Source organism: Protopterus annectens, chromosome 8.part0, assembly GCF_019279795.1.
Source record: "Protopterus annectens isolate FY-2018-M chromosome 8.part0, PAN1.0, whole genome shotgun sequence".
Classification (NCBI taxonomy): domain Eukaryota; kingdom Metazoa; phylum Chordata; order Ceratodontiformes; family Protopteridae; genus Protopterus; species Protopterus annectens.
This window is the reverse complement of record NC_056741.1, coordinates 520,153,284-520,170,663: the sequence shown is the minus strand read 5'-3', so window position 1 is coordinate 520,170,663 and position 17,380 is coordinate 520,153,284. Positions and strand designations below refer to the sequence as shown.

General features: G+C 40.4%; 1 protein-coding gene across 1 annotated transcript in view; it reads right to left on the bottom strand.

Annotated features, from left to right (window-relative positions):
* The window catches only part of LOC122808901 (blue-sensitive opsin-like), a 297,628-nt gene that overhangs the window by 107,701 nt on the left and 172,547 nt on the right, over positions 1–17,380 (bottom strand). Inside the window, exon 3 of the mRNA XM_044080018.1 lies at positions 9,841–10,006. Within this exon, the coding sequence (XP_043935953.1) occupies positions 9,841–10,006 (166 nt within the window). The remainder of the gene's footprint in view (positions 1–9,840; positions 10,007–17,380) is intronic.

The following is a 17,380-nucleotide window of genomic DNA, read 5'->3' as shown; positions in this document are numbered from 1 at the left end:
GACATTTGTGTTCGATGGCATGGTTCCTCTGTGTCTTATGTCTCATCATTTCTTGGTGGAATTGATATCGTTATGGAAAGGGATGGACAGGGTTTTGTTTCTACCAACTTGACTAGTTTTATAATAAGTAACAAAATGGCATCTGATACATACCACAGTTAAAAACATTTTTTGTAGTCAGGTCAGCTTTGTTCATAGCTTTCTCATTTCTAATTTCTAAGCAATACACCAAGTGGGAGAGATGGCAATAACTACAGAGTATTATAACCATTGCCAAAAAGGTAGTTCAAAGTAGCTTTAGATTTCTTATAAAAGGAAGAAGATAGTTTTCATCACATAGACCTTTGAGTGTTAGATCTAAACAGTGGGCTAAGCCAGGTGACAAAATGTGAGAAAAAAAGGAAACAGCTGTTTGTACAGGGCTTTCAGGAAAATACATTTTGGATTTGTTGTGCAAACTCAGTGACAATTTGGTAGGGAAGGTCTACTGATGGTATATGGAAAATATGACTTTAACATGTTAAGTTTTGGCAGAGTTATATTTCATAAAACAAAAAACAATGTTAAACACTAGATATTTTTCATGTTTTACTGGCTTTATTGTGGGGCTGTCATTTATATGGTTTCTGTGGTACGTTTGTATTTATGATTCTCTTTTTTTCATTTTTTGAGGATTTTTTTTTTTTTTTGCCAAACATATTTTGAAGTTCACAGTTAACTGCAGAATCTTCTTGCATTCCAGGTCAGAGAGAGTTGTGGGAGAAATATGGGTGACCAGAGAGATTTTGAATACTGTGACAGAGTATAAATTCATGACTTAATATATGATCTAGGGGTCCTGTATTACTATTCATCTATGTGTGGAATGTATATAATACATAGGCAAATACCAATATGACTACTTGGTTTTCATTGCCCATCTTATGAACATATTTTCTATACTAACTCTGTCAGGGCCGTTTTCAGTATTAATTTTAGTCTTTTACAATATTCCTTACTGAGTTTTGTTTGCATTTGTTCATGTCTTATTGTCAATCCTTCATCAATTCCCAGATATTTATACACTCCCTCCTGCTTAATTTCCTTTATATCACATTCCTGTCCTAGACTATTTTCTTTGTGCTACAACTTTGCTGCTTTAAATGTTACTTTTGCACATTTATCAAGACCAAATTACATTCTTATATCATCTGAGAAAGTTTTGAACACTTCCAGTTGTGCTTTCAGCTTCTTATCTCATAAACTACTCCAAACACCCTAGCCCAAAAGTTCCTGGAATTCATAAACTCAAATGCCATGGAACAACTAGTCACCATCCCCACAAGAGGAGAAAACATACTTGATCTCATCATCACGAACATGGGAGCACAATGTTCAACACCGGAAGTATACCCCTCACTGGTGAGATCAGATCACAAACTAATCTCGCTGGAGGTCCTCATCCCACCCCCACCTGAAATAAAAAGACCACAGTAAAGAACTTCAAAGCCGACTTCACACTTCTAAAGACTAGTGTGGTCTCCTTTAAGGCCCCGAGCCGACGGAAAACAGTACTCAAGCCGCTGAATCACTTACAAATGCCTTCTACCAGCACCTGCAGGACTGCATGGATAAGGCAATCCCAAGCAAAACAAAGACTCTTTGTACCAAAGGCAAGCGTCCACTCTGGTGGACCCCAGCCATAAACAAACTCTACAACAAAAGGAGGAAGCTACTACAAGATAGAGCAAAATCCTTAAAAGGTAAGACACCCTTGATCACTATAAGTAAAAACTAAGAGCTCTCATAAAATCATCCAAAGCAAATTTTGAGAGAAAAATAGCTAAAGACTCAAAAGACAATCATAAGGCCTTCTTTAGCTATGTTAGAAACCTGGGAGGAAACTCCCAGATATGCTCAGAACTAGTTCAAAATGATGTGAAGATTACTGATCCTACAGACATTGCCAACATACTGGCTGACAGGTTCAGTGCAAACTCCCCAAAAGGAGAGATATCTATACCAAGCGATTGCAGCCCCCAAACATCTCCAACGCCCAAGTGAGAACTGCTCTCTCCAAAGCAAAAACACAGCATCCATGGGACCTGATGGTGTCCCCGGCTGTGTGCTCCACGAACTCAACGAGGAATTAAACCCACAGCTAGGACAGCTGTTTAATCATAGTCTTACCTCTGGATACGCACTCCAGGGAGTGGTGCATTGCAACTGTGGTCCCACTTCACAAAGGCGGTGCCTCCACCGACCCTGGAAATTACCGCCCATTAGCTTGACAAGCCTTATCTGCAAAGCCATGGAGAGGATCATAATGGACCTCATAAATAAAGACATAGGGAATTTGCAGACTTTGGATCCATCCCAGTTTGGCTTTGTCAAAGGCAGATCATGCCTTCTAAACTTGGTTGACTTTTTCAAACAGTCACCAAAGCCATTGATGAGGGAAAGGCAGTCCATACAGCCTACCTCGATCTGGCGAAGGCCTTTGATACAATACCCCACTCGGGTATCATTGAAAAACTCATCAGCTTAAATGTTACCCCATACATCACAAGATGGGTTGCAAACTGGCTGAGTGACAGAACCCACAGGGTCAGAGTTGCTGGCGCCATGTCAGACTCAAAGCCTGTCACAAGTGGTGTACCACAGGGCTCAGTCCTGGGCTCACTCTTGTTTGGCATCTACTTTTCCCAAGGTTAAGCAAAAGGTAGTTCAAAGTAGCTTTAGATTTCTTATATAAGGAAGAAGATAGTTTTCATCACATAGACCTTTGAGTGTTAGATCTAAACAGTGGGCTAAACCAGGTGACAAAATGTGAGAAAGAAACAGCTGTTTGTACAGGGCTTTCAGGAAAATACATTTTGGATTTGTTGTGCAAACTCAGTGACAATTTGGTAGGGAAGGTCTACTGATGGTATATGGAAAATATGACTTTAACATGTTAAGTTTTGGCAGAGTTATATTTCATAAAACAAAAAACAATGTTACACACTAGATATTTTTCATGTTTTACTGGCTTTTATTGTGGGGCTGTCATTTATATGGTTTCTGTGGTCGTTTGTATTTATGATTCTCTTTTTTTCATTTTTGAGGATTTTTTTTTTTTTGCCAAAACATATTTTGAAGTTCACAGTTAACTGCAGAATCTTCTTGCATTCCAGGTCAGAGAGAGTTGTGGGAGAAATATGGGTGGCCAGAGAGATTTTGAATACTGTGACAGAGTATAAATTCATGACTTAATATATGATCTAGGGGTCCTGTATTACTATTCATCTATGTGTGGAATGTATATAATACATAGGCAAATACCAATATGACTACTTGGTTTTCTTTGCCCATCTTATGAACATATTTTCTATACTAACTTTGTCAGGGCTGTTTTCAGTATTAATTTTAGTCTTCTACAATATTCCTTACTGAGTTTTGTTTGCATTTGTTCATGTCTTATTGTCAATCCTTCATCAATTCCCAAATATTTATACACTCCCTCCTGCTTAATTTCCTTTATATCACATTCCTGTCCTAGACTATTTTCTTTGTGCTACAACTTTGCTGCTTTAAATGTTACTTTTGCACATTTATCAAGACCAAATTACATTCTTATATCATCTGAGAAAGTTTTGAACACTTCCAGTTGTGCTTTCAGCTTCTTATCTCATAAACTATACAGTTTTAATCATCCACAAAAAAAAAAAAAAAAGATGAGAAGTCTTCACACTGTTGTTTTTGGGAGCCAGATTGTAGCCATGACCTAATCTGTTAAGTAGACAGCTTAATGAGTTAAGGGCAAGACAAACGAGCAGTGATGACATAAAGTCAACCTGGAATGTCCCCGTTTGAATTCTTATCCCTGATATAATACATTGTCCTTTATCATGGCTTACTTGCAAAGTGGTTTGCCATTGTTTCATGGTCACTGTAATGTAACTGATCAATGTAGGGTGTGTCTTATATATCTGTAAGCACTCCTTTATCCATGAATGTTAGATGCAGTCAAATGCTTTTTTGTAATCTATCCATGAATACTTAGATTCTTCCCCTTTCTACAATAATCCATGATGGCTTTCTTTAACAACAAATGATCCTTTGCTCAATGTGACTTTCCTTTGTTACCTTTTGTTGTATTGCCATGATTGAGTTTTCTTTTAAATGACTATAAACTCTGTCGGCATCAATTCCAGTGTATAGTTTATATGTTGTCAGAAGGCATGTTATTGGTCTTTACATTTTAGGATAGCTTATAGATTCACTCTTAAGGTTTTTCTTGTTGTTAACCAGGATGGTTCCGTTCAGAGTGTGCATATAAGTATTTCTTACTTAGGGCTAAATCTTTGTGTAAAGATGTTAATACTTTTAGCCAGAAGTTAGGTACTGCATCTGTGCATGAGGTTTTCCAGTTGGAAGCTTTTCTTAATTTTGTTTCAATTTGTCTGGCCGTTACTTCGGCCCATATCATATCTGGTACAATTGAACTTCTTACTGTTTCTTTTATATTTCTATCCATTCAGCATCTTTATTATGTTCCACAGGATCTTCATAGTTATTTCTCCAAAACATGTCTATTTCTTCTTTTTTTCTTGATGGTGTTTCTGTTCCTTTTACTTTGTTTCTCAATCCTTTATGAAACATTTTTGGATCATGAATAAATTGTTTATTTTGTACTATGACTTTATATTTGTCTGCATATCTTCTAAGTTTTTCTGCCTGTGCCAATATCTTTAGTTTATTATTTGCAATAGTGTACAATAGATCCTGGTCTGTTCTAATACTGCACATTGCTTTTATCACATCTGTCTTTCTAAATATTCTTGTTGATCTGTTCCCTCTTCTACATTCCTCTAACAGTGACACTCCTTATCTTAATTGTTTATAGTTCTCTTTATTCGATACTTCCATGGCAGTATTTAATTTCTTCCCTTTCTTTTCCCTGGGGCATGAATTTCTGTTAACAGATTTGAATACTGGATTCATTTGTTTATCAGCCTTCTAACGTTTGGGTCTTACTGACTTTCTGTACTCAAGTCCTTTCATCAGTCTTAATATGTCTATCCATCTCTACTAAATCAAACAACTCTTCACTTGGAGCATTTTCTTTAATCTGAGGGCACATTATTTGTAAGCTGTTTCCTGCAGGCATTCTACAGAAAGTTCCAGAAAATCTTCCTGCGACATATTCTCTTCAGCTGCATCCTGCGTCATCCATTGGTTTTTCATATGGGAACTCACTAGCCTATCAATCTACAACATGGACTGGGTCAGAGTTGCTACCATTTCCTGTTCCTTCCCTTACTATGCAACTCCGACTGAACTTTTGTACTGGTTTCCTACTGAAGGCTCCAGAATATCTTCATGTGGCAATTGATCATATGCTTCCTGTTCCACCTGTTTTTCCTTACTTTGGTGACTCACTCTTCTATCATACTGTGACATTACCAAAGTTGAATTTTCTACACCAAATCCTTCACCTCTCAGGTAATCTATAACTTCAGTTTCTATTTCTTTAACACCACCATTACTAATCCTCTTTTCTACTTCCTCCTTTTTTCTCATTTTTTGTATTGTAACATTTTCCAAATCAGAATGCCTTTGCCTGTATTTTTCATCAAATATCTTTGGTACTGCTATTTTTGTATTGATTAGTTTTGTTTTCTCATTTACGTAAACATTGCACGATATTAAATCTCTTTATTTTTTCCCCATGCCCATATTTCTTATTCAGATGTCTCCTGGTCCACTTGTTTCTCATAATTTTGTGGACTCATTATTCCATCATGCTGTGACATGATCTGTGTTAGATTTTCTACACTAAATCCTTCACTTTACAGGTATTCCATAACTTCAGCTTCTATTTGTTTAAATTCTACTTTACTAATCTTCTATTCTACATTTGCCCTTTTGTGATCTTATTTTTTGCATTAGAAATGTTTCTATATATGGATACCTTTGGCTGTATTTCTCTATAAATATCTTTGGAGCTGTTTTTTTTTGTATTGATTAGCTTGTCTTTCTCCTTTGCATAGATATTACAGCATATCAGATCTCTCTTTCTTTCCCACATCCATGTTTCATTTTGTATACCTTTCAAGAATGTTTTTTTGTTTATTATTCTGCAATTCCTTAGTTACTTCAATTTCCAAACAGCCCAAGGCTTATTGGTCTATATAAAGATAAATACACTTCTAGATTGGTTAAACAGCACGGTTCCCTTGAATTACTTCAGGTGCAATTGACTGTAGCTAAGACCCCTCGTCAGATCATTGCCAGCTATAGGACCCCCTCCATGAATCAGGACATCCATTCAGCCTGGTTGGATCTTCTTGAGTCAATCATGATACAACCAAACACCCTGGTTTTGGGTGACTTTATTTACCTGTCCATAGACTGGGTAAATTCTATGTGTTCTAATTCACTTCCCAAAGGTTCCTGGACTTCGTTAACTCCAATACCCTAGACCAGTTGGTTGACACACCCACAAGGGGCTCAAACATCCTGGACATGGTGCTCACCAACATGGGGGACTGCTGCACCACCCCCAGTGTGCGGCCATCCCTGGTGAGATCTGATCAGAAATCAGTCTCTCTAGAAGTAACTATAACACAAGCCCCTCCCCCCCCCTTAGCAACAACTACACTAAAAAACTTCTCCAAGGTCAATTACAACCTCTTACATGACAGCACAAAGAGCTTCATAGCCCCTCCCCCATAAATCTATGCTGAGTTATACACCAATGCTTTATACAAGCACTTGTATACTTGTATTGACTCTGCCATACCCAACAGAACCAAAGCAAGATCTTCAAGGAAAAGCAAACCTGCCTGGTGGACAACTGCCATTAATAGGATATACAATAGGAGAAAGAAATTGCTGTCTAAGAGAGGAAAGAACAGTCTCAAAACTGAAAACATTCTCTCCTTAACTTAAACAAGCAAATAAGACTCCTAGTGAAGTCCTCCAAAGCTAAATATGAATCCAAATTAGCTTCTCTAACCAAGGATAACCACAAGGCATTTTTTAGTTGCATCCATAACCTCAAAGGTAAGGCCCAGATTAGCACTGAACTCATAGGTATTGGTACTACATATATAGAACCTGTGGATATAGTAAACTTGCTGACTGACAGGTTCAGTGCAAACTTCACTCCCTTGTCCCCACCACATATACCCCAAAGCATCCCTAACACCTGTTCCCCCCACCTAGTATCTCCAAAAAGCAGGTCTTAAATGCCCTCACCAAGGCCAAAAACACAGCCTCTGTGGGATGAGACAACATTCTGGGCTGTGTTCTACATGGGTTAAAACAGGAATTACCATCACCATTGAGCATGCTTTTCAATCACAGCCTAAGCACTGGCTTCATCCCAGCAGAATGGAAAACAGCTACTGTCATCCCTTTGCACAAAGAGAATGCATCCATGGACCCTGAGAGCTACAGACTCATTGGCCTGACCAGCCTTAACTGCAAAGCCATGGAATGAATCATCATGGATCTTATTAACAAAAATATAGGAAATCTCCAAACACCTGACCCCCACCCAGCTTGGCTTTGTCAAGGGGAGATCATGCCTGTTAAACCTGGTAGACTTCTTTGAGACAGTCACCAAAGTCCTAGACGAGGGAAAATCTGTGCATATGGCCTACCTAGACTTAGCCAAGGCCTTTGACACAGTCCCCTACTCAGGCATCATTGATAAACTCACCCAGCTGGGTATCAACCCATATATTGTCAGGTGGGTTGCAAACTGGCTCACTGACAAAACTCATACGGTCAAAATACGGGACTTCACCTCCTCCAGCAGACCTGTAACCAGTGGTGTTCCACAGGGATCGGTTCTGGGAACCCTACTATTCAGAATCTATTTCTGCAAAATACAGGCTAAAACTAAAGGACTGTGGCTGACAAAGTTTGCTGATGACTGAAAACTGGGAGCAATCATTGAAACCACTAGCAATGTTAACATCCTGCAAGAAGGTCTTACACAGACTAATGACTGGTGTCAAAGTCATGGTCTTAAACTTAATGCAAAAAAATGCATTATCATCCCCTTTGGCAAGGGTGATGTTCCTGCAAAGTACCACATCAATAGCAATACCCTACGCACACAGTCAGTGGTGAGAGATCTGGGCACACAGGTTGTCAGCAACCTTAACTTTGATCACCATGTTTCCACAGTGGTAAGAAGGGCATTTTATATTGCTCATCTCATAAGTAATGGCATTGCCTCTAGAAAAAAGAGGTTATAACCCCTCTGTACCCTTCCCTCATCAGGCCAATAATAAAGTACAACACTCCCTTTGTTATTTTCCTTTCCAAACACCTGCAGCAACTGGAGAGATAACAAAGGTTCCTTACAAAGAAAATTCAGGGTCTTCAAGATCTTTCTTATGCAGACAGACTGAAATCATTGTCACTTTATTCTGTGTTATACAGACTGCTCAAAGGTGACCTGTGCCTTACATATAAAGCAATCTCTGACCCAACTTTAATGGAAATGCTGCACATTCACAAGTCAAATGGCACATGGGCCACTCACTCAAAGGACCTTAACCTGGTAGGTGACAGCAACAGACCTTGCTGGAGAGACAGATATGTCTCACAGAGGTTGTCCCTCCTTTGGAACAAGCTTCCTATTCATGTAAACAAAGCCCCTCCATGGCCCAATTTAAGTGTAATTTAGATAACTGGATGGGTAACCAGAAGTTCAACCTGGGATTACACCTGTGTCCATCTTGGACAGGAGTAATAGGTACTGATTTTTGTGTCTGATTGAACCAGACACCCTTGGGAATACTGGTTAAACTTGGCTAGGCTTGTAAGGGTCCTGGGGCCATTAGTCTAGTAACCTCCTATGATCCTATAATATTTTTCATGAATTTGTTGTATTAATGAACACAAATTTGTATTAGAAGCTTTTAACAGTTTGTTTTGTGAAATTATTTTTCTTTCCTCTAATTTCTCTCTTAATCTTTTTGAGTATCTTCTATCCAGAAATTTGAGGCTTCTTGCATAATAGTAACAATAAATAATTTCTTTCTTAACCTCAGTTGTCCACTCTATCATCTCTATGCCTCTTTTTGGCCTGTCGGTTTTTGAGGGTTTTGTGAATTACTATTTAATTCTATAACGGGGAGAGGACCACCCCCTGAGCCTGGTCTAACCTGATTGTAGGAATGTTTCCATGTCTTGAGGATTCTACACTGTCGTTTTTTCCAGTCCTGGCACCGGTGCGCCAAAAAGTATTGGGCACTTTTTATTCTGGGACTTGTGTACCCAGCTGTCTTTTTTATTTTTAAACTACTTTTGTCCATGATATATGCTATATAAAATACAGTCTATATATCAGTGTTGTCTTGGTAAGATTTTGTAAAAACAGGGTCCACCTCATGAAGGTACTCACCAAGTCTTGAGGATGAATTCAATTCCAGCAATACTACTCTCCTATGCTTAATGATTTTTATCATCTGTCCATCCAGACCCCTTATTATCTCTCCTTCCAGACCCACAGTATGCCATTTTGCAAGTATATAGAGAAATCATTAGATAGATCAATACAGGAACAGGCAGAAAGCAAGAGAGAGAAAATGACAGAGGTGGGATCCTAAACCTCATTTTTTAAGTAAATAAAAAAAAAAGAATGAAGAAAAACAAGTAAGAGTTTAAAATCACTTTAGAACAATTCAAGTCAGAATCTAATTACCTACACAAAAAAAACATATGTTGTACCAAGCAGAATGGACTGTTAAATAAGTATATTACATAGGCTAGGTTCCATTTATAACAACGCTGATATGCATTGTATATCTTTATGAAATATGCAGAATGAGAGCAAATGACTGTATCTTGACTTACTGCTCTGAGTGTCATAAGAAGTCTTGTGTAGGAGAAAAGTATAACACTGAAAGGAAACCCAAAACAGAAGCAGAAAAGGAAGAGAACGTAGGATTCATTGTTCCATTTGTTATTAGTAGTGTACCAGTCTGGGCCACAGGAGCATTGGAGGCCTTCAGGGATATATCTGAAAAGCAAAAATGCTCATTCTTAAATGCATTAATATTACAGATAGGTAATAATAATAAACATAGTGGATCTCTACAAAATGCATTCATTCGTTAACCATAACTTAGAATTGCTGTACTTGATACCACACAAAAGTAGCTTTCTTACCTTAAAATGATGTTTAAGTATAAGGTGAATAAATTAAACTACAAGCATATTTCATGTATGCACACAGTGGACAAGACACAATTTGCTGTTTTCTTTTCCATTAACTGCTTTGATCAGTCTTTGAAAGCAACACAATATAAATAAAATGAAAATTCAGCAGCACTGAAACTGTTTCATTATAAGACATTTATGTTAAGGAAGTTCTCCGTAAGTTGACAAAATGACAGTGAGAGGCATCAAAGTGGCAAGTGAGCTAAAGGGAATATGGCTGATATGGGTTAAAAAAGTATGGCTAAGAGTGAACAGCCTGAGACTCAGCAGAACCTGTTGTGTTTAGTGCTACACACACCCTGAGACTCAGCAGAACCTGTTGTGTTTAGTGCTACACACACCCTAAGACTCAGCAGAACCTGTTGTGTTTAGTGCTACACACAGCCTGAGATTCAGCAGAACCTGTTGTGTTTAGTGCTACACACAGCCTGAGACTCAGCAGAAGTTGCAGAACCTGTTGTGTTTAGTGCTACACACAGACTGAGACTCACCAGAACATGTTGTGTTTAGTGCAGAACTTGTGTTTAGTGCTACACACAGCCTGAGATTCAGCAGAACCTGTTGTGTTTAGTGCTACACACACCCTGAGACTCAGCAGAACCTGTTGTGTTTAGTGCTACACACACCCTAAGACTCAGCAGAACTTGTTGTGTTTAGTGCTACACACAGCCTGAGATTCAGCAGAACCTGTTGTGTTTAGTGCTACACACAGCCTGAGACTCAGCAGAAGTTGCAGAACCTGTTGTGTTTAGTGCTACACACAGACTGAGACTCAGCAGAACATGTTGTGTTTAGTGCTATACATAGCCTGAGATTCAGCAGAACCTCTTGTGTTTAGTGCTACACACAGCCTGAGACATAGCAGAACCTGTTCTGTTTAGTGCTACACACAGCCTAAGACTCAGCAGAACTTGTTGTGTTTAATGGTGTTAGTGTGTGTTACAGAGACTGACATCAGCAGAAGCTGTTATATGTTTAGTGCCAGACACAGCCTTAGACTCAGCAGAACCTGTTGTGTTTAGTGCTAGACACAGCCTGAGACTCAGCAGAACCTGTTGTGTTTAGTGCCAGACACAGCCTGAGACTCAGCAGAACCTGTTGTGTTTAGTGCTACACACAGCCTGAGACTCAGCAGAACCTGTTGTGTTTAGTGCTACACACAGCCTGAGACTCAGCAGAACCTATTGTGTTTAATGCTACACAAAGACTGAGACTCAGCGGAACCTGTTGTGCTTAGTGCCAAACACAGCCTGAGACTCAGCAGAATCTGTTGTGTTTAGTGCCACACACAGCCTGAGACTCAGCAGAACCTGTTGTGCCTAGTGCCAAACACAGCCTGAGACAAACAGAACATATTGTGATTAGTGCCACCCACAGCCTTAGACTCAGCAGAACCTGTTGTGTTTAGTGCCACACAAAGCCTTAGACTCAGCAGAACCTGTTGTGTTTAGTGCCAGACACAGCCTGAGACTCAGCAGAACCTGTTGTGTTTAGTGCCACACACAGCCTGAGATTCAGCAGAACATGTCGTGTTTAGTGCCACACACAGCCTGAGACTCAACAGAACATATTGTGCTAAGTGCCAGACACAGCATGAGACTCAGCAGAACCTGTTGCATTTAGTGCCAGACACAGCCTGAGACTCAGCAGAACCTGCTGGGTTTAGTGCCACACACAGCCTGAGTCTCAGCAGAACCTGTTGTGTTTAGTGCTATACATAGCCTGAGATTCAGCAGAACCTGTTGAGTTCAGTGCTACACACAGCCTGAGATTTAGCAGAACCTGTTGTGTTTAGTGCTACACACAAACTGAGACTCAGCAGAACCTGTTGTGTTTTGTGCTACACACAGCCTGAGATTCAGCAGAACCTGTTGTATTTAGTGCTACATACAGACTGAAACTCAGCAGAACCTGTTGTGTTTAGTGCCAGCCACAGCCTGGGTCTCAGCAGAACCTGTTGTGTTTAGTGTTACACACTGACTGAGACTCAGCAGAGCCTGTTGTGTTTGGTGCCAGACACAGCCTGAGACTCAGCAGAACCTGTTGTGTTTAGTGCTAAACACAACCTGATACTCAGCAGAACATGTTGTGTTTAGTGCTACACACAGTCTGAGTCTCAGCAGAACCTGTTGTGTTTAGTGCTACACACAGCCTGAGAATCAGCAGAACCTGTTGTGTTTAGTGCTAAACACAGTCTGAGACTCAGCAGAACCTGTTGTGTTTAGTGCTACACACAGTTCAAAGATGAGATTTAACTTTATTTACACATTCTGGTACCTCGGCCATTCACCTTCAGTGGAACAACTTACTACAAAGATTCATCTCCTAATATACCAGCATTCTAATAAATTTCATTCAATACAATTAAATACTTATTATCTTAATTAAACTGATTTCCTTAAATTGCAATCACCCAGTGCAACGACGTAGTGCAATGTATGGACAACAAGATAACTTTTTTAGATGTAGAATTTTATATAAATGGACAGAATAAAGTTCAACATAGACCATACAGAAAACCTACTTCTGTGAACAACTTTTTGCATGCTGACAGTATGCACCCCCCACACTTAATTAAAGCATTACCATATGGTGAGTTTAGAAGGATATTTTTTAATACTTCTGAAAAGGAACTGAGGGAAACCTATTTTGGAGAGGTACATGAAAGGTTGTCTGAAAGAGGTAATTCTGAGATAATTCTCTCTAGAGCTAAGCAGGTTTGTAAACAAAGACATAGAACAGGTCATTTTTGTACAGAGAAAGATAGGCCATGGGAGGAAGATAGGCTATTTTTTGTAACTAAATTCTCTGGTTTATCTGAGATTTTGGAGGGAATAATAAGATAATTTTGGGACATAGTGACTGAGGATACAATAGTGGGAAATCTTTTTCCCAAGCACGTCAGTTTCTCTGATAGCAGACATAATAATTTAAAGGAATTGTTAAATAGAAAAATATATCTGGTTGGGGATGGCAGACCTGTCTGCATGTATAGATGTGGTAAATGTTCTGTATGTGAGAAGGTTAAAAATTTGCAGGGTATTAGGATAAATGGAAAACTTTGGGCAGGATTCACAAAGCCTCAGTGTAAGAGATACAAGGCTTACACGGAGGCTGCAGTTAAACGGCGTGACGTCAGCATGTCATGCATATGCATGAGGGCATGCTGAATCACACCTAAGGCTAATACGGTCCATGGAAGACAGTAGGGGGCGTGTCCATAGGCCGAGCCCTGCAAGCGGACACGCCCCCAGAAGAGTAAAAGTGCCCAAAGTAAACACCCACGACAGAGTCCATGGAAATGTGAATAAACACAGCACAACACATGCCCCCACAGACTATGAACATAAAATATATAAATGAACATGTTATATATTTTTTTCTAAATTGTAAAGATGTTTGCCCGTGAGTGCGCTCGTTTGTGTGGGCGTGCCCGTAGCTCAGCCACAGTTAGCAGTAAGTGGAAAAGCATATAAGAACTAACTATGCAAAGTAAGCCAAAAAGCAATAGCGTAGTGGTAGAGAAATCAGCTGAAGAGCAGGCAGTCATGGTTCAAGCCCCCACAACATCAATTTTTATTTTTAGTAAAATAAGCACGAAACAAGTCCCTGACATATATGTACACATATAAAATTATATGTTATGTAAAATGTAATGAAATAGGCCATTTATTTTGAAGAAATGTGAGATAACAAAATAAGAAAAAATGCCAGATGTGCCTGTAGCTGAGCTACAGGTTTAACAAGGTGAGTGCATCTGCCCGTAGCTGAGCAGTGGTTTAACAGGTGTAAAATGAGTGCCCGTAGGTGAGCAGTGGTTTAACACGCTGAAACTGTGTGCCCCTAGCTGAGCTGAGCATAATATGTGTGCTGACAGCCAAATGAAGTGTAAACTAGCGTAACCCGTTTGTGCGGAGCTGCGCGCCGCGCCAACAAGCTAAGCGACGGGCAACGTTGAGCAAGCTGTAACAAAACTGCCTTTACACAGACACACCCCCTAGCCTGTCTAGACAGTCATAAAATATAAAAAGCAGTGGCCAGGTTCAAACCCAAGATACCATGCACCATAGTCAAGGTACTGAACCACTAAGCCATGACAGCTGTACTTAGAAATGCAGTAATAGCAAATATATAGGAATGAATAGAAAGTGGAGCATGACAAAGCAGGTTTTGTGAAGTTGATACAATTCCAAAATGGCCAACCACAGATAAGTGCGGGAAAAAATGGCATATATAAGCCCCATAGGCGGGAATACACAGCATAAATGATTGTAGAACTAACTTGCAGCCAGAATGTCAGGAGTAGGTTAGGGTAGTTGCTTTTGAGCACAGAGGTGGGGCGTTGAGGAGTCCAGATATATGGTCTGGCTCCTAGTCCACAATCATGAGGCCCAACTCATGCAGGGCCAGGTCCTGTGGGGAGCATATAGGGCTGAGGCGTGGGACCGGTTGGCTCATGATCTCACCAGTGCCACAGGGATTCCAAGGACTGGTGAACAGGTCCGTCACCACCATGCAGACCTGAAGAGACGTAAGCAGGACCAATTGAACCTTTGGATCCAGGAGGCCCAGCAAATGCCCAACGCCCACTACTGAGTAAGTTACATTTAATTATGTATATAAGAAATTAAACTAGCTGATATTATGGAGATGTGTATTCCAATATTACTTCATTTATATTACAGTTGCAGGTGTCCGTTCTGTGAACCGCAGAGCCTATGGCGATAGGCTGGTGCGGTTGCACCACCAGGCAGGTCAGTAATCCTCTCCCAGTAACTGTAAAGAAATATAAAAGTATGACAGTTAGCAAAAGAGTGCAGTGTAGTCACTAAGTAATAAAATGTGCAAGTAACAGTGTAAGAGTGTTTGCAAGTATTGCTTAATTACAAAAGTGTGTTGCAGTCTGTAATCCAAACAGAAAATGAAAATGTCTGAAATAAAGTCTGAAATAAAGATGCCCCACCTGTAATATAATAGTACACAACCTGCAGCAGGCTGAAAAGTACAGCTGCAGAAGATGAGCAAATCACATGTGTGAAATATATCCCTGTTGAAATACTGAAACATGACAAAAGTGAGACTGCTGGAAAGGATTGTAATAACTACAGGTAAAACATGTCAATAAAGCCTAGAAGTAAGTACCATCCTGAATAGTAAAATGAAAACAAGTGAGAGAGTGTGAGAAAGAGTTATGAATCCACCAATAAAGTAGTAATAACCCCTGAATAAAGTATACTGCAGTCAGTACAGAATGAAATGAATGTGACAAGCAGAACCAAGCTGCGAAAAGTGTTCAAAGTGTTGCTGCAGCTGGAATGTGTATCCCAAAATCTGGATATGTTGCTCTCAGTCTGCAATATGCAGATAGTATGATTGTCTGAAATACCAAACATCCACAGTTGTCTATAGCTATATAAAGCAAATGTAGCAGGATGATGTAGCTGAACAAAGCCAGATATGAACGTGTATGAATAACAATAAAATGTATATTGATGTAGCAGTAACAGTCCTATCACCAAATTGAAGTAGTTATCATATAGGAAATTGTAGTTAGAACAGTAGTGTGTACATATCTGCAGCTATTAGAAATGTACAGCATATGTATTGGTATTCAAAGGTGTTAATAATATTTTCTTCACCCCACCCTATAACCACATATAATCCATTCCATGTGAAATTGGTATGTGCAATCACAATTAACACCCCTGGACATTTGTCCTGTTGGGTCATAAATATTTGCATGTACGTTGATGCATCTGCCCTGTTCATACATCCAAACCTGATGGCCTGTTGCCATCAATCAACCCTGCATGTTGTTGGACTGTGTATTGCTGTTCAAATTATGCATGTGTTATGCTCGCTGTTCAATGGTGTGAATATCTGGGTGTTTGGTTAATGGGAATACTAATGCATGCTGTTACAACTAATTGCGAATGGTATTGTATGTTGCTAACCCAAACTGTCATGACATAATGCAAAACATAGGATGACAGGGAAGGCGGGTTCCAGCGGACCCACCTCTCCCACCTCAGCTGGCGAGTGCACCTGGCACTAGTGCCCAGTCTGGACCCTCCTCCGGTGGCCCTGTGCCACCTGCAGGTGGAAGCGCTGCAGGGGATGGAGCCCATCCCCCCTCTGCAAGTGTGGCCAGAGGAGAACCACCACTCAACCTCCGTAGCGTCCGGACTGTGGTGCGTAGGGAGATCTGGGACTCTGTTCTTGGGCCCCTATGCCAGCTTGAGGCACAGGTGGCATAACTTACGGGCATGCCTGTTGCCCGGACTACACAGCCCCCAGCACAGCCCCGTCCTGGGCAGTGAAGGAACAGTGGCAACTGCCCATGGGTGGGAATATCAGTTCCACTGTTGCCATCTGTGGGCTCATGGGCTCTGAATATCCAAACATCCGTCCCCGTCAATTGTGTAACCCCCCACATGTGTCATACACCGCCCCTGTATGCATCTTGTTTGTCTTGTCTGTTGACCTACCCAACCTACCTCCCCAGCTATACCGACTTCCTTTACCTAACATACCACTCTCACCTGAAAAAAAAAAAAAAAAGGGCACTCTGTACCCACAAAAAATTACGCCCCATACATAGCTGCCCATTCCGCACACATGTCTGCTGGACATGGAAACTATCAATTACAATTGGCTGTACAACAAGTATTATTGTTGTCCTGACACCTCTCTCAGGGGTGGAAGGTTTCAAATGTCACACCAAATTACAAACATATGCACAGCTGTTGCTGATGAAGAAATGGGCAGCTATGGGCCTTACCTACATCCCTCCTGCAAAACCCAAGCTTGTTTCCCCACTGTCTTACCCTCTTTGTGACCCCTTTTTCACCACTTTCCTGTCTCCCCATTTTAATTTCTTTCAAAGAAAATAGCGCGGGTGTGCATCAGAGTAAGCACTGTTAAGCGGTTCTAAGCGGGTGTGCGTGGAGCTGACGCCAGTGCGCATGCGGGAGCTCCACGCAAACCAGCGCTAACCCGGTTACAACTGCTTAAAAGTGCCCTAGTCACTCTGATTGACAGGTCCTGTAGTCAGTTCAAAAGCAAAATAAAATCCCACTGTCAGTCCCGAACCCAGGACCTTGGAGCCAGTAGTCTGCATGACGTACCACTAAGCCATGATTGTTATACAAGAACATTGTGCTAAAATAAATAT